Source organism: Mchenga conophoros, linkage group LG19 (genome assembly GCF_057382185.1).
Source record: "Mchenga conophoros isolate Kocher_MC1m ecotype Shallow Benthic linkage group LG19, M_conophoros_male_GT1.1, whole genome shotgun sequence".
NCBI lineage: Eukaryota > Metazoa > Chordata > Actinopteri > Cichliformes > Cichlidae > Mchenga > Mchenga conophoros.
Genome location: NC_140544.1, coordinates 11,796,243 through 11,822,507, shown reverse-complemented (window position 1 = coordinate 11,822,507; position 26,265 = coordinate 11,796,243). Strand labels below are relative to the sequence as shown.

The window sequence follows — 26,265 nt, the reverse complement described above, 5'->3', positions numbered from 1 at the left end:
CTAAAAGGGTCAGAGACAAACTCTTATCTTCCATTTACCTCAGCATGCCAACAGTCCTTTATTGAAAGTTAGAGCCTACCCCACCTTAACCCCCCCGGTGCTAATAATACTGTATGGGACTTGGAGAGCATAGTGGGGCCACAAACATTTACGGCTGAAAATGCAGCACAAGAGCAGGCAAAGTGGCCACTCAATGCAGGATGCTTGGTGTGCTGAGAGTCAATCATTAACGTGGCACTTTTAGCGATATCTGCTCTCTCTCACAAAGTAGAAGTCAAAAGATAAATGGAGGTGGTGTTTCAGGGAATGATGTAAGGCTCCAGCGTACCAACTTGGGTTGTTTGGCAAACATAGCAGGTTTCTTTTGAGATATTTGTGGATGGTTTTCATGCCTCTCTTAGATAATATGTTCCATAGCTGGCCACCAAAAGCGAAATGACTCAGGTTTATGTTTGTGTTAATATCACTAAAACACTTCCTGAAATCTCTAATGGAAACCTCTCAGCCTTTCCATTATCATGCAGTTTAAACTTCCCTGTTCTGTTATTAATGACCTGCCTGAAACCGTTCTCCGTCTACACAAAAACTATTTGAACTCAGGTGTATGGAACTAGTATGACTGCAGCATGATGCAGAGACGCCAGCAGAAAGTAAAAACAATTCCTTTGGCATGTGTGAGCGTCACGCAGCCATAAATTGTTCCCTTCCTTGGGTGCAGCTTGACCTCACTACAGCGTGTTTATTTGCAAACCCTGGTCACCGGCGATAAGAGGTACTGATGTCCCCAAACTGTAGCTCGCAATCTCTGCTACAAACACAGTAACAACACACCCATGTTTTTAACTCATTTGCACGGCACAACACACAATAAGGAAAAACACAGAGGCGCTAATAAATCCTCTGTCTCAGCTATAAGGAAATAAATCAGGTTGACTACAGTCAAAGGATGGGCTTAACAAGTGCATGTTTCAAACAAAAGTTCCTGTTTTAGGAGGGAAGGTGCACGGCTGATAGATGGCTTGGCAAACATAGTTGACATACCTGGCCAATGCCATGGGCCGGTCAAAACCCAGGACTGAGAGGGACATTGTGCGAGTGTTTGAGTGTGTGAGCGCATCAGTGTAGCTCTTCTACAGCCTTCCCTCTGAGGCTTCCTCTCCCTCCTCTTCTCCTCTCAGGCCGTGGGGATCACTTCAGTCAGCAGAGCCCTGTTTGACAGAGACTCAGCCTCCATATAAATCCCATCCTCCTATTTATTTGATGTGCAGTTCTACTAGGACGCCTTCGATCCGTCCTCAGGGAGCCCGCATCTCAAAACACTCAAATAGTCTGGGTGCACAGATAAGCACGGGGCTGGAATTATACTCCCAAATTCCCAAATCCTTATAGAGCATTGTTTCATCGCATTTTAAAGCACTTACATAGAAAGAAAAACTGCCATATGGTATAGGATCGTGAATGACTGCAACTGCTGTTTTCTGTAATTTAGTGTGTTAGTGTGTGTGATGGGAAAATGTGAAAAAGACCAAAAAAATAAGTAAATAAATAAAAGGAAAAGGGGGGCAAATATTCCAAATCCTTTTTCCATGAGTGCAATTTGGAGCATTGGAAATGGGTCAGTGCAGTCTGGTGGATGAGTGGTGAACCTTTACGGGGAACACCCAGGAATGTTTAGTTAACTCACCCGTCGCATTCAAGCATGTGTGTCAAAGGTGTTTACAGGGTGCTGACATTCACACACTGGAAGAGAAGTGTTGTCAGTGAAACAGCCGTGTGTGGCTGAACTGAATCTTTAACAGAAGTAATAAAAGAGATCTGGAGGAAAAATGTTCCCAAAACAAACAGCTGCATATGAATTAAGAGAGAAAAACAATTATTTTTAATAAAATGAAATACAAATGCAAAGGAACTGCAATCGTTAGCACAGCAGCCTTTTCACCAAAAAGCCTTAAATACAAGTTATTAATTTCATTAAAAAAATCATGAGATTAAATAATAAATTACATTTATATAATGTCATATTTTTATATTTATTTTTGCTCGAAATTCTATCCTGATATTTAATTCATTTATTCTTTCAGATATATTTGAATTAACGCTAAAATTCAGTAAATAAAAACTGACACAGCACTGACTCGATAAGGCAGAAGCACAAAAATGCGACCCCGTTCTCAAAGGTAAAAAATGGTCAGCGCAAAAGATTGTTTTGATCCAGCAGTCCAACATTAATCCAGCATGTAAATATCATCAGCGCGGTGTCACCGCAGCTGCTCGGTACTGGTTCACCCAGTATTGGATCGCACTGACCCCACGCTGGATACATTTTTAACTCAGTGATGCAGTGACACAAAAACATATTTGAATATTTCTCGTGTCATTTTTTAATTTATAGGATAAATTAAATAATTAAATATATTTGTTTAAAATTAAAGATTTTTAGTGCAGCCAAAGATGATGAAACAATTCTCTTTTTTTTTATTTATATTAATATTAGTTGTTCTATTCTACATAATCATAATTAAGCATCATCTTTTTATTCCAAAGTCATGGCATATTAATTTTAATTTTGTTTAATTTATGTTCTTATTGTTTTACATTTGTCTTTTCAAAAGTGGGGGGCAGGGGGCGGGGGGGGGGGGGGGTGTTTTCCATTTTCCATTTAAATTATGTTTTTGTTTGCTTTTTTTTTTAATATGTGTGTGGTTAAAATATGAACAAGGTATAATTACTCTAGTAGTAAATTTTATGATTAAGTAACATGTTGATCTGCTAATAAAACGAACTTGATAATATGTGGTTTAATTTCCCCTTATTTGATTCCCCGGCAATAAAACCCAATTATGCAGTCATATATCCAGCCGCTGTAACACAAGGCAAACACAAGATATGTGAATCTAAATGTTTAGTGATTTAAAACTGTGTGATTATGAATCATATTTCCACAGTTTAAAAAAATGCTATTTATATTTTAACACCAGCTCTTTTAATTAACGTGTTGGTGAGATATGGGTTGTTAACACTTTTATTTATAACAGATAAATGGAGACTGAATGAAGAACAGAGTTTATTTTGAAAATAATAGAAAATTAACTTTTTTTTATTCTTTGTATAATGTTTTGTATTTTTGTCTGACGTCTTTTTGAAAATACTAAATTTGGAAAAGGTCTTTTACTCTGTGTCTCAAATACAAATGTCAAAGACGTGCCCATGAGCAAACACTCAGTAAGTCCTCTCTGTCTGTCCGTGTGACCACCCACCGAGTGCTTTGGGGCATGAAGCGAATGACTTTAACCGTGTCCTACCAGCTCGCCACACTGACCCACAGGTGACAAAATGGCTAACCTGTTATAGTGCCTGTACACCCAATTACTTTAGGTCACATCGCGTCCACGTCTAGTGACTGAACCACACGCGAGAAAGCTGCAGACTTCACTCAGACTGGCATTGTTTAAGGTAATTGGAGGAGTGTTGTAAGTTTCCTATGACTCACAAGGCTCTTTTCTCCACCCATGAATGCTGGAAGATTGTAGGTCGTAGTTAACTTAAAAACGAAGTCCTCTCAACTCATAAATTACACGGTAACGGACAACCTTAAGCAGTGTTGAAATGCCTCGAACAGAGCTTTATTTCAGCGTTGCTGGAGCGTGAAGCTGAGAGCACCACCCCACAAGGAGCCTGGCTCTCACAACCACAAATAAGACAGCTATTTATCTTGCCATACCTGAGGTCTGACATGCTGGCAGAACGCTGGTGGTGCACCAAAGGTGGATGTGAAAACAAGCACTTACTGTTTCTTAATGGTGTTGCTCTTTGAGGTATTGCTTCCGTAACAGGTGATACCATTTTTATTGTTGTGAATAAAGTCAGGTCTTGAATTTAAAATTTCTGGCCTAAACAAAAGGGTTTTCCTTCCTGGGGCCTGTCTTGGCACAGCTACTGGCACTTTGAAATCTGATCTGATAGATTAAGAGCTTATCCATTAGAATAAACCATTGTGGAATCGTCGTGGGCTGGGTTTTCACTCGGCTGAAGAAAAGAACAGTTTTCATGCCATATCTTTGGGTGCAGACTGTATAGAAAGATGCACACACTTGTATAAAAGTGGCCTTACAAACACAGCCAGTGAAAAGCTTTCTTAAACGTTTCCTTCACAATGTCAAATTGTGTTGAAATTATCCTCCGTCTGACCACCCAGGGGGTCCCTGACATCACAACCTTTACAGAGGGGGAGGGGCTCAGTGTGTGTGTGTGTGTTTGTGTTTAGGCAAGTGTCTGCTCACATGCATGAATATGCTGCTTCATCTTATGTGTATTGATCCTCCGGTGACATCCCACTCCTGCTCTTTTCTGTTTGTTTGTTTGTTTGTGTGCGTTTCAGATTCATTTACCATTGTTACTTTATTCCCTGCAGATTCCGCGGGGAAGCACGCTACTTCCATTTCCTGCCACCCCGGCAGCATTACGCGGGCCGAGTGTGTGTGAATACACATTCAGCAGAGAACTGGTCAATGTAAATGCAAACACCAACCGACACACCAAAACAAAGGAGCACAATATGCTTCTCTCTGCCAGAGCCCCTACACTTGCTCTATTTGCCCTCTTTTCTGGTTGGAGTCGCCATTAGGTCATATAATGGCAGCATCAAGTGCCCTCAGCAGCTTCCTGCCTTTGACTGGAAAAGGACTTTTTGTTGGGCGCTACAAGCACGACTCCTGTCTTAGAGCTTTCCTTGCGCCATAAATCTAGATCCCCAAAAATTATTTAAACTAGGCCTCCTGCTAAAACCATCTAAGCGCCGTTATCACAGTCGGTGCTTGACTTGTGCTTCCTTCTCTAATACGAGAAGAGGGGTCACCCGTTATCCCCCTCCCACAGGCCTCAGCTGCCTTTTATGGTAAAGAGAGAGCAAATCGAGGCCAAAATGAGTACACATGCTAAGGTGAACAGAGATACACGAGTGATACCTCATTCAATTAGACAACACCATTAAGGCAGGCAGAATGCGGACAGATAAATGACCATACAGTATGGCGTACAATGGGAATTAAAAGTATAGGGCAGCTGTGCTCTTATCTGGCTGTGGTAGAAGAAACCAGGCAACAAAGGGAGGCCTAAGACTAAGAGGCTTGATGCATGGGAAAGCCATGGGCCAGCCATTGTGGCTGCCCTTCTGCTGAGCAAATAGTCCAAACTGTTCATTCCCCATCTCCCATTCTCTCGCTGGTACATTGTTTGTGTCCTTGCATTTCATTCTGACTGGGGAAGATTGCTCTCAGGGCCAGTGAGCAAACAGTCCAGAAAAGAGCCAGCTATCTCCTGCCGTTCCCAGGAGAACTAGCATTTTTATTTCAGCTCCAAGCTGTCAAAGGATTGGAGAGTTTATGTCAGGATCCTGAATTAATTGCTTTAAGCCTTGGGGCCGACGCCGGCGTTTTTATCACCAAATGTTCGGTAAAATGTTTCCTAGCAAATTATGCGGCCCCCTCCCCACCGTTTCCTCGCTCAGTCGCCAAACATTTGGTATTGGATACATACAGGATGAGTTTCTGCAACACAAATGATGTGTTTAGTTGTTGTGACAGCACAATGGTGTGAATAGTGATGGGCTATAGCACGGCTGTCAAGGATTTGGTGGAATGAAGGCGAACAGAAAACTTTTGTGTGTGTGTGTGTGTGTGTGTGTGTGTGTGTGTGTGTGTGTGTGTGTGTGTGTGTGTGTGTGTGTGTGTGTGTGTGTTTTCTCCCTCTCCATGACGGTAGGTGCACGAGCCAAGCTTGGCAATAAAATTAGTAAGCTTACAGATGCCTCAATAAAACATAGCTGCTCAGACATTTGGTGGACCGAGCTTTAAAGGCTCCAAACTGTCCCATGAACTGCCAAACTGACTTCGGAACCGTCTGTCATCCTCATATCCATCCCATGATACTGCTAGCTAAATAACTGTACACTGTATATCATAGATTTGGAGGTGAAAAACTCCTATGAGTGACCACAAGCCGTATATCCAACCGAGCAGCATGTAGAAACTGCTCATTTCAAAGAACCACTTTTTAAAATGAATTTTGCCTGCAATGAATGCATTCGTAGCTAACACTTGATACAGTTGATACATTTGGCTCCGTTCACTGTTTTAAATCTGGTGTATCTATCTCAATTATCCCAATTATTCTATGCATAATTTTTGGAATTAAAAAAAATGCTGTGGTATTTATGAACACACAATGTTGGCGTATCTGGATGTTGCGTTTTCACTTTTTGGGGCCAAAAACAACACAGCAACGGGAAATCCGACACTTCCAGTCCTTGGAGTTACACACCAATAACTGAACCTGGATCCACTGTGTGCGTGTTGTTTTTCTTTTTACCAGTCGTCACCCACTGTATTTGCGTCCAAAAAGGCATTAGTCCTTTTTCACTTTGCTGCATGATATTAAACTATTTGTATAAATAAGCCCTTTGACAAATTACCTGTCATCTATCCCTCACTGTCTACATCAAGGATTGCGTCGTCTGATCTACATGCTGACAGGGAGCTGTTCCCAAAGAAACATTTGCATATGACGGGATCTCAGTGGGAAATTTGCATCAGCGCATAAATACAGCTGTCTCTGACTCAGTGACCTCAAACAGTGGTTGCTTGTAACAAGTCTGAACCCACAGCAAATTTAACTGTAACCATGGCCCTTCACAAATGCTTTACGACACCTCTTTCTGCTGAGACTCCACCATAATAACCCGACTCTGACCAATAAATCTGCCAGTTGACTCCTTAATCTAAAAGGATATTAAGTGACAAACACCATGATGTTGCTGTCAGCATCAAGCAGGCGAGGGTTAAATAGTGTGTATCAGGGGACTACTCTGCAGTGGGGGAACATACAGGCCTCATCCTTCACAATAATCTGCTCAACAGCCCTATAGACACTTCCCAGCTTTCCTCAATCCTTCAACGGAGCATCCGTCTTTCCATTATAAATAACACAGCCATTTATATGGGATTAAATTGGGGATTAATTTGATTCAAGTCAGGGTATGGGAATTCATTAACGGGCTGACAGTGGCACTATACACGGGGAGAATTTAATTTGAATCCCCCAAGGGAAGCACTGTGAGGCGCTGGAGCTGTGTTGAAATGGAGGTCTGAAAGACAAGGAGGGATATTGTTCTTTAGATTTGGACACTTGTAAGGTGGCACTTTATTGCTGTTGATGGTTTGTTATCAAATTGAGAGCAGCACTGCTGTTAGCTGAGATGGCACTGAAACAGATAGAGCATACTGGACAGCAAGAGACGGGTTTATCTGGAGGAAAGGGCTCAGATTTCACCTTGTCTGTCTGCGTGGATCAAGAGTAGTTTTTGACACTCGCTTGACCGTGAAGAAGAATATAGAGGTTTTCTCACACAGACTTGGCTCTCACTCACATGGTATTAAAATGAGCACATTATTTGAATGTCAGTGATTCTCATGAATGTTGAAATGGCATATCTATAACAGCCATTCCCGACAAGCTATGCAGTGTAAAGTAAAGGCATTAAATTCAACTCGGATGCCCATTACAGAATTCGCCCCTGCAGAACACCATCCTGGCATTCTCTAAATTGGACAAGTCCCATTGTAAGATAGCCTATCAATGTGCACATGTCTGCATAGGAGAACATATGCAGGACAAAATATTCCATAGTTTGTTATTCCGAGGACAGCGCTGGGGGCACACAGGCTTGTTTGCCTTTGCTGGGAGAGGAGATTGGATTGGGGGTTTAAATGAATCGCTGGCGCACCACGTTTATAGGTTTCATTAACTTTTAATGAGTTAGGTGTCCTTCGTTGCGATTGGCTGGCAAAGCTCTGCCTTCACTTCCTGGAACTGGAGCTCAGGGGGAAGTGAGGAGATATTGCAGCATCCTGGCTTCCATGTTATGGCCGTGCGATGGCTAAATATGCCACAGTGTGTGGAAGTGGTTCAGAAAAGGGGATGTAACATGGCACTATATGCGATACCTCCCATCAACACTGCAAGAGCTGGGTCTAAAATATTGAGGTGCATGGTCTCAAGGGGAATAAAGACTCCACACCAGATCAATCACAGCCAAGCAAGCATCCCTTTACCACTGCTGACCGACACATCGCCCATGGCGGCTTTGCCAACAAGGTTTGAGCTAAAAGATCTGCTGGGAAATGTCTGAGGAATTACCAACAAGGGCTAAAAGCACGACTGTGTGCATGTACACAAATACATCAGCAGTCAGCCTGACTGATATCTAACTTCACATTGTAAGCATCTCTAATCTCCAACCAATATGATTTTTTTCTGCCTGGATGATCACACTTCTATTATCTTATGTGGAGGGTTGCTGTTTCTTTTTTCTGTTTCTCTTTGAAAACCTAATCTTCCCCTCCGCTGCTGGGCTGAGCCTCACGTCAGCGCTCAAGAGAAACAAAAGCTTTGATGGTCATCTCAATTTTATCTCGATTCCACCGACATAAGACGGAAAGCTCCTCTTCAGAAATTTACATCACCTTCCACACTCTTGATATTTAGCGGTTCCCATACAAGAACTTGATTGGTTTGGTGAGGTGCGGACTGCTTCTCTTCCATTTTCATGATGACAGACCTGTGCTGCGATACTATTTAAGGATAAACACTGACCATCCATCCACTTCCAGCCTTATAAAAGCAGGAGGGTAGTGAGAGGCACCCCGTTCTGGACTGAATAGATTGCCTTTAGGTCACTGCATGTCCCACCAGCTGCTGCCTCACAGTGCTCAATGGGCATTGTTGACGGACCCCTCTCTCTCTCTCTCCTTCTCTCTGAGAACATGATGGAGTCCTGCGCTGGAATGTCACACAGTCTTGTCAGGAAAGTGCGGACACATCACAGTTAGCGTCCGCATTCTCAGCCTCCATCCCTTCCTCTCTCTTTCTGCCTCTCGCTCGCTCTCACACACCCAGCTCTTCATCATCTTTGTAACAAATCTGCGTTCATCTACAGTCACCAAATAATATCTGCGTCTGTAACTCTGAGACTTTGCAAAAAATTAAGATGAAACATGTCAGCATTACAAATGACAATAAAGTGATTTGTAAATATAGAATAAATCTGCTTTGCCTTATCAAATAATCTGTATACGTAAAGATTTTTTTAAAAAGGGACAGAGCAAAATTAAAGCCAAATTTTAGTCAGAAATGATAAAAGTTGAGGTTTCACTTACATGCACATCTTGTAAATTCCTCATGATATTATTATATTCCAGGTCAGGAGGAGAAAAACAGGCTTTTCTATAAAATAGTTTCTGCCTGCTGTCTCATGCAGTTTGTACGAATTATCCACAACCCCCCAAATTACATAAAGAAACATTTTTAAAAAGCCAATTTTTTTTTTGCTGATATATATATTTTTAAAAATAAGGAACATTTGCAATTATTGAAACTCCATTTACTTTAACTGCACTGTTTTAATAGGAAAATTATTTATAAAAGCCAAATAGTTAATTCCTTGCTTGAAGGTCTGCCTGAGATTCATTTTAGGATTTTACTTTTTAATATTTCAAGTTTGTCTTATTAAAAACAAATATTCCACAGGAAAGAACGAAGCTCAAAAGTCATTTTAGAAAGCCAAACACACAATAAAACAATGTTTTCAACAGCTGCAACGCAAACTTATGTGGAATTAAAATGTAATTTATTAATAAATCATTCTTCCCTGCAGTAATCCTGTTTTCATTTCTACCTTTTTGTGCTAGAAATCCGTAATATGTTTGCAGAAGTGCGTATTTATGTGCAAATATCCTTTTAAATACAAACGTGTGGGCAGCCTATGAAACGGCAACAGAAGGAATGCATTTTCAATTGCAAATTAGCTGGTTAACTGATAGATGTGATTTCGATACATTTTAATATTTCAAATTTCGGACACTCTAAATGTATATTTTGGTTATGAGCTCATTTTAAATTCCTGTTAAATCAAATGTTTAACAACGATAGAAAATAGCAGACGTTCAGAAATGACAATAACGCAAACCGAACCGCAGTGCCGCCTCTGGAAAAAATAAGCCGTAAAATGTTTATTAATTTATCAACATAACAGAATTTATTTTCTACAATTTATTTATTTATTCTTTTATTTAAAGTTGAATTAATATTTAAATCTTCTGGGTTTATTTGCGCAAATTTGTCGAAATCACATAATAAAAAGTTATGATTACAAGTATTAATTTTCTGTAAATAGGCGCTGAGAAAACTGAAGACACGTACAGTGGCTGGCCGGACGGGACGGGACGGGGCAGCGATGCTCACACCGGGATGGGCCGCCTGCTGGGAAACCATGGGTGGCTTTAAGTTTTGACTTTGTGGCCTCTTTAATATACTGAGGGACGGCAGTTTGCCTTGCTAAGATATGGGATTAGGAGTATTTCTGGTGAAAGAGGAGTTAAGTCGGGCTAGTGTGGACGGTCCCTCCCCTGAAAAAGGCTGAGACAGAATTACAGCTTGTTGGACCGGTGTCCCGCCGTCGTCATGGAGACGGATCTACTTGGGTGTTCCAGTCCGCGGGCTGCAGCGCATGGAGAGCCTATAGGTGCGCCAGACACCTTTCTGTGTATATAACACATCTGACTCTTGAAAGAACACTGCTCCAGATTTAATATAGCCTACAGACACAGGCTGATGAACTGGGCAAGAATCGAAGAGGCTGTATTAGAAGGCCGATTGGAGGATTGATCACAAAACTACCCACTCTCACACACACGCGCACACACTTCTTATTGTTCTTCCCTTCCGAGGCCAGTGTTCATACGATAATTCCAATAATTTGTTGATATTATTTCAATTCTTTTATGCGTAAACCGATGGTGTAAATGGAGCCCCATCAGGCTGATATAGCCTATTCAGTTGACGCCCATGGGTGGATGCGCATATGGCTTATAGGGTACTGAGTCATTCATTGAAGACAGAGGCCCAAACTCGCCTAGGCATTAAAATACGTCGCCGTAGGGAAAATGTCTCACTTTGGAGGTCTGGTATTAGACGCTATTTAAAGTGATAAAAAGAAAAGGAGGTAAATCGTCTATTGTTGCAGTAAATATATCCTCCCCCCCCCCCCCCCCCCCAAAAAAAAAAAAGACTGAATTAAACAGCAGAAGACTTTATAGTACAATGATATTTGGTCTATTGTTTCCAGCTACGCTGATTTTTTTTAAAGATATATGATTTCCCATCGACGACCTGCAGTGAGAGTCAGAATGCCTGCCAGAGATGAGTGCCTCTGAGAAAAAGGGGGTCCTGTTTTCAGGCCCTAATCAAGAAATATGCAAATACGCTCACAAAAAAAGCAGAGAAATCAGGTTAGCGGGCTAAGAAAAAAAAAGGATCAACAGGCCGGGCCATCCTTTATTCAGTTGCTATAACAACAGATGTGCTCGTCTATGATGGCGCGGCCAGGAGCTCCAGAGGTATCCTCCCCGATGGAAAAACCTGAATAAAGTTAGGAGATGCATGAGCCCCGGCGCACTTTTGTGTGCCGGTACAGATTGAGGTTGGTTACCTTTGAACCGGCAAAGCTCCACAAGGCCATTCCCGGCTCAGTGCGCGCGAGAGGGGCTTGACTGGGGTTACCGCGCCTTCTGAGGGTCGGAGGAGAGCAGCGTTGGAATATAACTGTTATATATTGGCCGAGGAACAATTTGAAGGGCTCTCCATCTACTTCAGATTTTAAAGAATCAGTATTTTGGATGCAGTGTCTTGAACATCATTATTATTATTATTATTATTATTATTATTATTATTATTATTATTATTATTACATGTTTGTGTTTAATAAAACGGTAAAGATTCTAGCTTTAAAATTAAGACTTCCGGTTTTTGAATCCAGGAAAAAAAGGGGGGGGGGGGAATAAGATAAAGTACGTATTATCCTAATTTTCTTAAAATATTTTATTAAACGCGTTTTATTTTCATATATTACTTTACTTTTGATTAAAACTGGTGCTGGAAAATAAAAATCGATTCAGTGTATTTACATACCGGTACCAAATAATAAAAGCCGTAGAGTCAGTGTTGCAGGAAAGCTCGCTTTCAGGACGTAAGAGCAGCCACACTGATACCAATCAGCCGCACACTGCAAAAAATATCTGCACTCAGTCTCACATGTCTCTGAACAAGGAAAGAGTTCCGCTGGTTTCGTGTGTTTCCTCCAGTTTAAACAGTCGCTTTTCTCTAATGTGCTACAAGTTACAATTGTGGACAGAGTTCATCTATTTGGATGATTTACTTTTGCGAAATAACCACCAATTGAGGCGAGAGAAATTATCTAATCAACTGAAAACTTTTAATTAAAAACAAAAATTACGCAGTTGAAAGAGTAAAGCCAACCTAGTGTGTCCGTGGCAGTTTTTTGCAGTGCGCTAAGGTCTCTCCAACATGCAACTCAGAGACAGGGAAACTTGCAGCAATCACACAACCTGCATATCCTCTCAGCTTTGCACCACCCTGTCGTGAAATCAAATACGTCTCGTTTCGACTGAATTTAGGAAATCAGCCTCTGCCCCCTCCACCCCATGCACCCCCGGGAACGGCTGTCAAACCGTCTATCCCTCCAAGTAAAAGGAAAAAAACGATGTAAGAAGACAGATTTATAAAAATAAAAGCTTCATACCTGCGCAAAATAGCCGCTGCTTGTTGTTGGCAGGCCACACAGGAGCCCATTGTAGAAGCTCGCCTTCTGCCTTCTGCAAAGGGCTCCAGACATCACGGCATTTATTTGAGCTCAAACTCTGTCACTGTTGACTTTAGCACAAAGCAAAGATTTCACTGCCCCGCTAGTTTAAAAAAATGATTATTTTACAGAGATATCGATCAGTGTGCTATAAAAAAATCAGCTTAGCATTATATGTCTAAAATGAATAGAACGAAATTTAATGTCTGTGTAAATTTACAGAGCTGCGGCGTCCTATTCAAAGTTTACACTTGTGCAATTTGGTTTGTGTGTGTACTCTTCCTATATGTGAGCATAGCCTACACTCTATTGTTTACTGGCTTTGTTTATTCGCAGATCACGCTGTTTAAAGTACGATCTGTAAAGAGGGCCTGGAGAATAAACGCACACTTTAGGCCCTACGTGTTCAGAAGTCGAAGGGGTGTCATTTGGTTATAAGAGGAGCAGAAATGCTCCCAAACTCCCTGGCCTTGGATTTGAGCTCAGGAGGGGACTTGGAGTCATTTGGATGACAACTAGCCTATCTTATCTAACAAGTGGGGAGGGTCCCACTACTTTAAAAATAGGCAGAAGACAATGGTCCCCCAGATTGTGGGGAGAAAAGTTAGAGCATCGCATTGAGCCGGCTCTGTTCCCAAATCAGGCCCCTTTTGCAACTATTCTGCTGCGCCACGGGAGGCTGTTTTATGTGACAATGACACTAATCTTATTCAGTGATCCAAACTTTGCACTGTGCGCGTGCGTGCGCGCGCGCCAGTGTATGTGTGTGAGAGAGAGAGTATGTGTATGTGTGGGAATTTAATAGCTGGCATAATGCATGCATGTAGGCTGCATATAATCTCACCAACTGCAGCTGAAGATTGCGAGATTAAATGGGAACGTGTGCATTTCTGCCTTTGGATCGACTGTGTGGGGTCAATTTTGCTAAAAAAAAAAAATTAATTAATTAAAAAAACATTTTAATATATATATTTTTAAATTATCCTGCCGCTTTTTTTCTTTCAAACCTCCTTTTACCTCACTTTAGTTTAAAAATATTATAGAATGTGGCGCACTGGCTACATCTCCTTTTTTCATATAAATATTTGAATTTGTGGTTGGGATTAATGAGCATATATGTGTGTTGTTTACATTTCCTGAATGACAAATTGGGAGCATTGTTCCCGGTTTTATCCAGCAAAGCTATTAATCCAAGCTGACTGTGAGCCTTACGTGGGTAAGAATAAATTCCAGAATTTGAATTAAATAAATAAATACATCGTGAGAAACGTATTTTATGATCCCAAAGATGGATGAATGGATTCGTTTTTGTTATGATAATATAAACCAAAATTGGACTAAATTAATGCCGCCTCAAATTGTATCTTTCTCCTGCAAATTCTCCGTTTGAAGTTCGTTTTTTGGATAAAATCTAATTTTTCCTATAATAATAATAGTAATAATAATAATAATAATAGTAAGAATGATAGTAATAATAAATGGCCCAACACCGTGACATTCAGAAAACAAAACCAATAACACTTTAATATAGATTCTGTTCTTGTCACTACAAGAATACACATATACAAGCCATAAATAGGAATTACACAAATGATTGAACAAATCCAGCGAGGCATTTCGAGTCATTTACGAGTCCAGTTATGCGGACGCAGGCTATTTTACAGCAAGTTGTTGTTGGTTGTCTTTGGGTCCAGTCCTGAAACCAACTTCTGAGCAGATTTCCGTCACATTATCAGTGTTTTTAATCATTAATATCAGCATCCTCTCAAAATAATTAGGCTACTAACAAACTCGACAACTAAAACTGTGGGAAACGTCAAAAATATCTGAAATACATATTGTACACAAAGTCTATACTTTTTCTTTTACAAATGTACAAAGTGAATGGGAAGAAAGTCCACATTACATGAGGGAATAAAAGAGTTTATGAGGAGTTCATAATTGGTCTGGAATAGACACCTTGGTAGTAAGTTGTGTCAGGTATGGATGAAGAATCCAGACCGGCTTTCCCCGCCATGGAGCCCATGGAAAGAGGTCCCGCCATGGGGGAGCCATAGCCGGAGTAATGCATCACCTGCTCGTAAGTCTTTAAGTCCATTTTGTGATGCTGCTGCTCCGAGGACATGAGGTTATTTATGGAGAAAGGGTGGTTGAAGGAGTAGTGGTGCTCCGGCTTCAGGTGGGCTTCGTGCGCAAGAACCGAGTGATGCTGAGACATGAGGTGCTGCCCCTGCGTCACCGGGCTAGCAGCGGTGTGCTCCGGGCTCAGGGCCTGGCTCGTCTTCATGTCCGACAGGGACCTTTTGTGGTCGCTGGAGGAGGAGTTGGAGAGCGGGGACTCGTTGCCGTTGCAGCTCTCCGAGCTGCTGTTGGAGGAGCCGCCGTCCCCTGACTTGCGGCCCGGTTCCTTCATCTTCTTGTCGCACTTAAAGCGTTTCTGCCTCCTCAGGTAGCAGCCGTTCTCGAACATGTTCCCGGAGTCCGGGTGCAGAGTCCAAAACGAGCCTTTCCCCGGTTTATCCGGCGACCTGGGCACTTTGACGAAACAGTCATTGAAAGACAAAGAGTGGCGAATGGAGTTCTGCCAGCGCTGCTGGTTCTGTCGGTAAAACGGGAAGAGGTCCATTATCCACTGGTAGATCTCGGCTAGTGTCAGCATCTTGCTCGGGGACTGCTGGATGGCCATGGTGATAAGAGAAATGTAGGAGTACGGGGGTTTGGCGTGCGTGTAGCTCCTGCGGTAGGTCTTAGGGTCTCTGGACCTGTTGATGTTAGACTGTCCGTATATCGGGCTCATGGCGTTCATGTTTGAGTACGACGTGAGGGCGTTCATAGACGCGGGCTGTGCGGTCATGGGACTCATGCTGGGGCTCAGGGCTGCGCTCATTGCCGTCATCCCTGCGCCCATGCCGTTCATGGCGCCGGTTCCAGGTGACATGCCGGTCATGGAGGGGCTCATGCCCGTGTTGACGTATGACATATTCATGGAGTTGGCCGTCATGTTGGCAGTGGTGCTCATGCCGGACATGCTCATGTAGGTATTCATAGAGTTCATTCCCAGGCCCGCGTTCATGTTGCCAACCGAGGTGTAACACTGTCAGTGAGGGAAAGAGGCATTCGTGAGTTTCATCTGGCATTGCAGCGAGGAATAAAGCGGCACAGTGATTTCTAAACACGGCGAATCGTTATTATTTGAGCCTGATAAAAATCGCCTTATTCATCTCCATAAATAATACTTTATATTTTAAAGCTTCCCGGTTTCGTAAGTGTGAAGTGGCATTGTAGGCGTTTGCTCTCGCGCGAAGTATTTCCTAAAAATGAAAAACAGGGGTGTGTATATTTAACAATATATTTAACGCCAGTATTACAACAAAACATAAATAAATAAATAAATAAAATTGAGGTGACTATTCCTCTTAAAATGTGCAGCCTAGATGAAAATACTACTCGGTGTGCGTGTGTCCACTGAAAAATCTCCCCGAAATCAAACAGCACCCGTGTTTATTGGGTGGAAACCTGACCAACAATAACCCGATTTAGTAGAAACACGTAGAGACTTATGAAATTATAATCCGAGCGAAAAGTTTCTTCCCCTACATGTCAAGTAACTTTGTTAGGATAGTGCGCTGCGTGGAGATGGGGGAGGATTTGGAGGCGCCTCAAGTCAATATTTGATCACAAAGTTAATATTATCTCAGGGCTAATATTGAGTTGTATAAAATGGGATCGGCTTTAGACAGAAAAAAATATATATTTAAGGTACCCACCTCGGGCTCTCCGTAGTAGGTGCTCCAGTCGGTGTGTTCGTGTCCTTCCATTTTAACTGCTCCAAGCATCATGGAGGACTTTTACAAAGCGTCTCCCAGCAGAGGGAAAGCCGAAAGTCTCTCTAATAGCAGGTAACTGGGGACCACTGAGTGTATTTAGGTCGTCGGTCTGTCCCTTCGTCGAAGACTGGAGCATGTGTGTCTTATGGAGCCAGCCGTGAAATGCGTCTGTCAGTGACTGGAGTTCAAATGACGCTCCGTGCTGCTTGTTAACGCTGTGATATAGCTCTGTGCTCTAGGCAAGCCTCCAATCCCTACTTCTACGCCTTGGGCCCTATTTGAATAATCTCCTCGCACCTAGGCGTGAGACTCCTCGAGCATCCCCCCACCCCAATTGTACACCTGCGCTAACTGAAAAGAACAGTTTCATATGAAAAGCTTCATTATAAACTAATCTTATTGTATTTTGGTTGGGGCAGAAAAAGGGGGGGGAGAACTATAAAAGGAATGTTTGGCGCTCTTCCTTGGTGCGCTTTTCATTACGCACATACTCCAAAGTGCTTATTCCACTTCAGCTGAGCTCAAATCATAATCCATTTTATTGCGTTGCATTCAAGGAATTTATTGCCTAAGCCTACATATAAATTTTGACTATTTTACACCGAGAACACCAAAGAACACGAAAACGTTTAGAAATGAAGTAAAATCTCGTTTCAGCAAAAATCTCTACAGAGATTTAAGGCAGATTAAACCATTAACTGATACAGGATTAAATATTATTCTGCCATAGCTCTGTTGCTATATAAATCCAAGAACACGTGTTTATGGCTTACATAAATGATAAGACACAGTTTTAAACCTTTCTGATGTTCACCTGAAGAGGATTTCTCTTTCAGCTTTGCTTAGTCCACAGAAAAAGCAGCGAGATCCGTGTAAATGGCCGCAGCATGTTTGATATAATTGGTCATTTTAAACAATATCAAAACTTCCTACAAGCTAAAGTTTACATTTTGTCAGTACTAAAGTCCTTACCTCTTTCCCAACTAATGTAGGTGATATTTGCACAAAGGCACAGTTTAACCTGATTTCTTAACCTGGGAGACCGAATTACTGTTTCTAAATGTTTTAATTAGTGTCGAATACGCCAGGCACAGCTTCAGAGCGCCCTCTCTCGGATGCCACCTCCGACTGGCTCTACTGTCTGTGGCACGTAAAGTCATCCTTTGAACTCAAACGCCCGTTAAAAAAGAAAGCTGCGTGTTTTTTCTTTAGGTTGACTCAAAAGAAGAGATGAAAAATAACCGAAATCAAAAAAAACACGGAAGTGATGACGTTACAGCCCACATTCTTTTATTTAAATAGGTCGTTTGAGAGTGCGCGTGGGTGTATAGGCAGACAGCTTTTTTGATTTTGCTTGTTGGGGGACCTTTAAAGCACGAAACTCCTGTTTTTCATCAGACGTGCAGGCCTGTGTGTTGAGGGCCTCTCATTTTCGCAACCCGTACAGTATTTGTATGACACAAACATCAAGGTGAGGCTGCAGAGCGATGCCAGCCACGTGTCAGTAGTTGTACATCTATTTGACTGCATATTTACGCAAGAGCATAACTATCAGTATAGAGCCCCATTAGTAAAGGCGAGTAAACCTGTCGTGTTGACGAGGGACTAACACAGTCTGCTTAACTTGGAAATGAGATCATGAGAAAAAGCTCTGTGTGTTTGAGGATTTGGGATTGCACCGGCGGAGAGGTGGAAATGGAGAAAGCTGGAGATGGTCAAATCTGCGCTCTCCCGGCTCGACTGAGTTAACAACAATAAGTTTTGTGAAATGTTATTTTTGAAAGGGACAGTCGCTGCAAAATCACAAAACGCTTCAAACAAACAGCCATGTAATATTTGTATATAATAGGGCCTTTATAAAGTGTTGAGGGCGGAAGATTAGGCGCGTTGAATATTTTCGGTGTGAGCTCATTATGGAGTAACTGGATTTCAGAGAAGACATTTTTCGTAGATGTTAAAATATAATTTTTAAAGAGTTTTACAAATATTCTGACGCATTTCTGTTGCATAAATGTGCTAAAAAATCTGATCGTGAATGCTTGCATGGCCAGCAGGTATGTTTGTGTGTGTTACGCAACGATGTGGTGACGCTGAATGTGAAAAATGTTGCATATTTTCTTTAAAAAAGTATGAAAACGGATTTAAAAAGGACCTGGATTGGTTCTGGTACCGCTAAATCCATTATATATGAGTCAAAAATATTATTTCATGAAGTGCTTATTATAAAATTACAGAAACAAAAAACCGTGAGCGTTTTAAAAGGGTCCTTGACCTGTGTAACATTATGTTCCTGAACGAGACGTGAAGCTAAATCCATGGTTAATCATCAACTTTCCAGAGTCCTCTGACATGAGTGAAGGTCACATTTTGGAAAAACAAAAAACTCGTGCAGGGCTTTATGCAGATGTATTTTCTATTCAGTGTATTTTGTTTTTCTTCATTATTCTTTGGTGTAGTGTTTGCATCCTCACCCCAGAACAATAACTGGCCTTTTCACAAAAAAAATGTTACCTCCTCTCCATAGCAGACACTACATATCACTCTGACTCTATCTCACACGCTGTACAACTGCAACATTTTTATTTATGACCCACTCTGACTGTGTCAGTGGAATGAGGTAGCCAAAGAAATCACACGGTAAATTTAATATATGGTGGCTGACTTCAGTTTTTAGAAACAGAACACACAAAAAAAACAAGTAAAGAAAAAGTGTCAGCAAAGTAGTGACAAAATGTGGAGAATTTCAGAAATGTGAGCTCCGAAACAAAGTTTAAATGTTCCAGAGAATCAGAACAAGTTCCTCCCGTGGTAGCTTTAATTTGAATTTTAAAAGCCAGAGTAGTTAATCACTGCCTCTTTATGGTTGGTACAGAAAAGATGATTGAATCACCAAAGACTGAAAATCTTGCGTTGCGTTACACTCGGCTTAAATTCAGAAGGTTAATTACACGTGCATGTATATACTTGTAAGCTGGTCTGTTAGTGAATAAAAAATATGCCAAGTATCCATTCTTCTAGCGTAATTATGTAAAACGGGACTAAAAAAAAGCCGCAATATAAAATGAAAATCTTTATCCAAAGATTTCAGAGTCTTTGTGTTGTTTCACACTCAAATTAAAGTAATGCTGTAATGCATTTTGCTTATGATTGAGGTTCAGACCATGTAAACCTTTGGGTCAAATACAGGCAGTGTGTTCCCTTCAGTTTAACCTCTGGTTTATTCCATTGACACCAGCTTTAAATATGCACTTTAATAGTTCACTTCAACACACTGAGCAGGGAATCTAATGACCTGACGGTCATTGCTGCAATATGTACAAACCGCTGCCGCGTTTCTTGGCAGTTTTTCTGTTCCCAGCTGAAGCTTTCACAATCCGGCGTGCACTGAAAATGAGGCCAGGACTGCATTGACTTGTACTCATGAGATTGAGTCAGAACACAGCTCAGTGTGTTGTTATAAAATTTATATATTTCCAGTGAAAATTTACTTGAGGCACCTGAAGCAGCAGTGTAGCCCTCTTTCTCCTCCAGTTAGATTTGCCACACTCTTGATTAATTAGCCTTTAGAATGATGGGTGTTACATTTCACACATTTGGGTGTTATTCATTTACTCGTTATGATAAGGGAATCCACTAAGTGGTGAAAATAGTAATGACTGAGTTAAAGAGGTGAAAGCAAAGCACACACGTGGCCCCAAAATGACACCAGGAAGTTTTCTTGGGTGCAGGGCAGGGGGATGGAAACGGATAGATCTCTGCTCGGTGAGAGGAAGGTGGAACATTCCTTCAAACACCCAGGAGCTGTTGGCAGTTATGTGCTAGCTTTAGGTTTCGGCTTTCAAAGTAAGGATTTCTTTCTCAACTGAAATTAAAAGCTCTGCTGAAGAATGCACCTTTTTGTGCCTTTCTACCCTCCTGAGTACACCGAGCCACACAAAACGGCACAGGGCAAAGGGTTAAGCATGTGATTCATCAAAATAAAATTAATAACAAGAGAGTCTTCCTCTTGGAAAGTGCTGGAAAAAAAATGTTTGCAGCCAACTTGCCTGTGGTGACAGTAAACATTCCAGAGCCGGGCTGGAGTTTGGACCTGCCATTATCTGCCACAGCTGTGACAACGCCTGTTGGCTGCAGGTTTGTGGCTGGCCACACTGTGTTTACCTGGAAATGAATCTGAAAAGCGGCCGGACTGGGAAGGCACACAACCTAGCTAAATAAAAACTGAGAGTGGTCATTGCAACGAGATGCAGTGGGAGGCAGTCCAAAGTTATTGCACTGGCCCCAGTGGGTCAGGGCGCAAACACAGGCGTAAACGCAGCAAGGCTGTCCTCAAACACGCACCTTTTGATATTGAGAGGAATGCAGTGAGGAATGCCATTCGATATGTTTTATGTTGACTGTATCCAAGGCATTGTAGATGCAATACTTTCCTCTTGTCATGTTAAAAAAAGAACCTATGTTTACCTCTGGCCTTCATCTGTCAAACAAGGTGACAGTTTATCTATTGGACCACAGGAGTAGAATGAGGAAAATGAAATCCTGAGAGATGGAAGGATCCAATGCACTGAAATAGAATTTTGAGTGTTAATGTTGCTGCAGTTTATTCTTTTGACAGGTCTGGAAATTAATTTGACCGAGAAAAAAAGCTGCTTTATTTGTAATTAATACATGATTTGCAAAAACCTTCTAGATTATATTTGGTTTTCAGGTTGTGAGAGCAGCAAAATAATACAAACTTACTGCTGTATTAAGTGTTTTTAGTTCTTATAGCCGCACACTTAGTGGGTCATATAAGACTGAGACACACGTGGGCTTAAATTATGTTATTTAAATGAACCCAATTTAATCTCAACTGAAAGAAGTACAGGCTGAACCCTGTAACACCAAGTATGTCTTTTCAGAGCTTTTCAGACTTCTACATCATCAGTGTGATATTTTATTTTTCCCCAACCAAAATAAATTGATCAAATTATTTTAAGTAATAAACTGACAAACAAAAAGTGCCAGATGAACAAAAATATAATATAGATTAAAACTCATATATGCAAATAGATATTGAATTTGTCAGAAGGTTCAATAAAAACTTAATTTTCAAAATAAATTTGCATTTTTTGGCAATTATTTAATTGCTCAGGCTTTACAGGGTTGCTGGATATAAAGCTGCAGGTTAAAGGCTAAAATACTTATTTTGAGGGGGTAGGGGGGGGGATATATACCCACACTCTGATCAGATGCCACGACTCCTTGTGCCTTCTGAACTTTCTACAAAACGTGGATGGGTTGTGTATTAGAGCCAGAAGATTTAATATCACCAAATCAGCACATTGTTATTCATTAGTGGACCAACTGCAGAGTCAATACACATTTAATCACAGACTGAAGGCAATTAGAACAGGAGGAGAGCCACTGGTGCTATGTTAATTAAAGTGCCAGGCTCCCATGGGAAGCACTGTGTCTAAATATCACTACAATCAAGCCCGTGCAAGAGCTTGCTGTTCACACGCGGCCGCCATGCTGTCAGATCCCTGTCAGTGTGGACAAGAGGGCAAACCTGGCCTCGTGATTAAAAAGTTGCGTATCAGTAATGGTCTTTTTAATCCTAAGTGCCCTCAGCGTCTCACAGGGGACAGACCTCTGGTATCGTCCTTTCCGTGACAGTTAAATGAATTCATCAACTATTTTAATCTCGCGTTGATTTGTGAATGATGTTCAAACCTGCAGCACTGCAGTTGTTGCTGGGAGACCTCTCGAGAAAACACATCTCTGAATCTGAGTGGTCCATTTCCTTTTTCCATCAATCACTCAGTCAGTCAGAGTGAGGTTCAGATCTGCTGCAGTCTTATCTGTATTCCAGGCTGATGGGGAAATTCAAGTTTGGGATTACCTCTGACTGCTGACCCGAACCCATCACAAGCAACCGGCCAGCCGAGCGCTTTCATTATCTTCACGCTCCAAGGCTCCGTACAACAAAATCTTTCTCTCGAGCAAGAAATCGTTACCAGCATATCTAAAACACTGACTGTGCACGCTTTGTTTTGCATACATGAGAAATTAAAAGCTGGCGTTGGGGGGCCGGGGGGTTATTTGTTAGAGAGTCGATATCTTCAGCCTTCTTGCAGGCAGTTGTCTGCTTCCTGTATGGACTAAGGGCCCATCCATATGCAGATGGCTAATTTGTAGTGTTTACAGAGGAGCATAGAGGGGGCTGACAACTCATGAAGAGGTCTGAAAGAGCTGCCTTCGTGTCACCCCAGGAGCCTGGTGTTAAAGCCAGCTCTACCAGAGCAACAGCATAAGTGTCCAATCTGTGTTTGCTTACCCGTGGACACCGATGGCTGAGCCCTGGCCTGGGGCCAATAAATTTTGCCTTTTTTACAGGCTCTGACAGCTAACAGGCCATTGGGAACAGGGCCCCAATGACACAGCCACTCAACAGATTAGCACCTCATCAGCCTCCTGCAGCTTCGAACAAATATGGTGCCTGCCTCCTTAAGGACATAATAAGGCGGCCACATCTGAACAACCCCCCAACAAGAAAGCCCCTTCCCCTCTCCAGCCACAAAACTTCCCGGTCTGGCCACAGCTGCTTCGAGGAGGCCCTGCCCAGCCCCTGAGCCCACCCCTACCCCAATTGCTATGATGTGAGTATTTCAGGTGAGCAAATATTGCCACTTGCCTGAGAGTTCAATGACCGTTCCTTTCAGGGGGGTTGCGTATTGCGCCTGCCTGCTTTGCAACAGGGGCAGCCTACATTTTGCCTCACACAACAACCAGATCTTAGGATGGGTCAGGGGAATTCTCCAGGCACAGCTGGAGTCAGCAAATCAAACATACCTACATAGCTCATCTGCATTTTCCCAGACGAGGAAACCATTCCCGGCTTTCATTTCCTCTCCACAGCTTTTACAACAAAAGGATGACTGGATGTCCTTACAAGCCACCACACACACGGCTTTCACCTCCTTTTTTTTCTCCAATATACAGTCTAAAGTGATGCCAAAGCATTTAATTAACGTATTATACAACCTTTCGGTAAATTTCAATTATTAGTCAAACGGTAAACATGCAGTTGATCTTGTGAAGCACTCCCCACCCGTGTCTCCAATACACACCGGCCTCAAGGTAAAAAGCTCTCTGCGGAGGCATTCATTTACCACCTGGGTCTTAATGTGAAAAGAAGAGGGAAGAGTGCTTTTTGGGAGTGATGCCCTTTACAGAGGACACGGGAAGAAAACCGGAGCAGCGTGGCTAACGTGTGGGTTACAGCCTCTTCCAGGCAGAGTGCACTTGACTGATAATACGACAAAGAACATAATGCAGAAACAGGAAAAGATTTCACTTTAATCAGTTTAATATTAAACACCTATCTTGATCATTTCTTTGGCATTTGTGTTTTAGATTATTTATCACAGTCAACATTTACTTAAAGTTCATTATTTGCTGGCCATGGCTGAAAAACAGCTGTGTGAGGACGAAATGCCACACCAACAAGTCCCTCAGATAAAGGCCAAGACCACAGCTAACGAGTACAGGACCAGCCTAGGTAAAGGCTACAGGCCTGTGGCTGCAGCCAGCTGTGTATTGGATCAGAAGATGATGTGTCAGTGCAGAGTGAAGACCACCTTGATCCCCGTTGGAAGTCAAACACAAGTGTGGGTAGTAGTGTCCTGGGAGGCCTTTTCTGCCATCACAGTGAAATAGAACTGGCCCAGAGAGCAAACAAGAGCCATCCCCATCTCTCCCCCCAAGCCCAGCCCGACCTCATCCGGGTGATGGGTTTTTTCTGTTGTTCTGTTTGTTTGCTTGTTTGGTCTGAAGCTCATGGATACCCAGCATGGAGCGGAGAGGAGAAGCGGAGGAACGGATGACACGGAGCAGAAGCGAGAAGAAGCGGCCGTGGATGGGGGTTGCGAGGGTGCGTGACACGCGGACCTCCCCTCGAGGTGACGAGAGACCTGCCGAGAAGCTACCAGGCAAAGCTGCTCAACAAATACACACAGACGCTAGGATCAAGGCAACAAAGACAGATCGCTGTCTCTGATCCTTCAGCAGATGTTATTTCTGTGAGGGATCTTGTAGCTCGGTCTTCATGTGTAAATTTTATATCAGCCTTTCAGATGTGTGTCATAGTCTCCAAAAGAAGCTTCTATTCAGCTGTGATATGTGACTGATAACACTGTAGTTTTCAGTATATGCAAAGGCAAATTTTTAATGTTATAGACTGTAATACATTGATTATATATTTCTCTCATTTGTAAAGAAATAATAATCTGCTGGTTCCAGGATCATCTGTTTTCAGTAATAGCCACAACCAGCCTTCCTTTCAAATTTGAGTGGATAAACCAACAGAGAGTGACACCTCCTGGCAGCAAAGAGAACAGTTTTCTCTTTGGATACAGACAAAGTAAAAATACTGACACTGCTTAAGACTATCTAACAGTCTTGTTCTTCCATTCTGATAACGTCTCATAACACCGCCCTGTATGATTAGCACTCTATACTCAGTAACGTCATCCACGTAACTTCTGTGTCCTGGAGAAAACCCATCAGAACTGTGCAACTGATGCTAAAATCATCTTACAGTTTCACAATAAATATGACAGCAAGTGTTTAAAGACACTTTATAGGCACGTCGCTCTTGAGTAAATGATTTGTTTCTGGTTTGATTTTTCCAACAAAAATTCAAAAGCACAGTGTAAAACTTTAAAAAAAATCCAGCTTCTGTAAAAAGTTTAATGTACTTTCCTTATTACACCTCTGTAAGCTACACACAGGGCCATGAATGGCTTCTACAAAATAATGAAGTTGAGCTCAGAAAAAGGAGTAACACGGTTAAATGTTAGGGTTGAAAAAGTAAAATGTGTTTAGATAAGAGCAAAGGTTTGCTGGTGCTGCATGGGGCCACGACAGGTTAAAGGAACGCATGAATGACTGAAACCTTTACACCTCTGGGCAACCAGACGAGGGAGACATTGCCTGTTTTTTGCCTGATTCTTCTTACGCTGTATCCTCTAATTTAACGAAGACGAGCTACACTTTATTATGAGGTACGGTATGCGTTTTGAAAGAGAATAGATTTAAACGGTCCTGTTGTATTCGGGCCTGTTCAGCGTATCAGAGCCTCCGTGTCCCCCCCTCAGAGGTTAACGGGGTCATAAGGACTGCAAAGGAAGTGCACATCTTGAAAGCATTCATGCTAATAGATAGAGGTGAGCAGTATCATGTATCCTTAGAGAGAGAGGAAAAAAGAGCTGCAGCAGGGATAGTTGTGATTACTTCACAGTCTATATCCAGTGAAGGAAACTTCAAACACTTTTCTAAATTATTGACAGCTGTCTGTTCCCTGTAGCAGTTTATTGTGGGCCTACCTTACAATAGGCCCATCCATTACACTGGAGCTGATACTCGAAGGGATCTGTGATAGCTTTCATCCCGAGTGTTTTCAGAGTTTTCCACAACCCCCTTCCTCACTACCACCCTCTTTAACTATGTCATTACTCTCTTGTGGCGAGTGGCTGGCTCAGTAAACTGCTCGGTGTGGTGCAACAATCACATCCAGCTGCTGTGAACGGGATCCGACATGTGAAAACACGACGCACGCGCACATCTTGATGAATCACACAGAAAACTACGAGCCACTGCTGCCTCTGCGCACACATCCAAAGCCCGTCTTTATCTTTTATTGCACCTGGAGCCGTGATCTCCAGACAGCAGGTATATAACATA

General features: G+C 42.1%; 1 protein-coding gene across 1 annotated transcript; it reads right to left on the bottom strand.

Annotated features, from left to right (window-relative positions):
• Positions 1-14,209: 14,209 nt before the first annotated feature.
• On the bottom strand, positions 14,210-16,806 carry foxa2 (forkhead box A2). The gene is made up of 2 exons (XM_085257840.1): positions 16,480-16,806; positions 14,210-15,806 (listed from the first exon to the last, which is right to left on the bottom strand). The coding sequence occupies exons 1-2, from the start codon at positions 16,549-16,551 to the stop codon at positions 14,637-14,639; spliced, it is 1,242 nt and encodes a 413-aa protein (XP_085113966.1). The 5' UTR covers positions 16,552-16,806; the 3' UTR covers positions 14,210-14,636.
• Between the last annotated feature and the right edge of the window lie 9,459 nt (positions 16,807-26,265).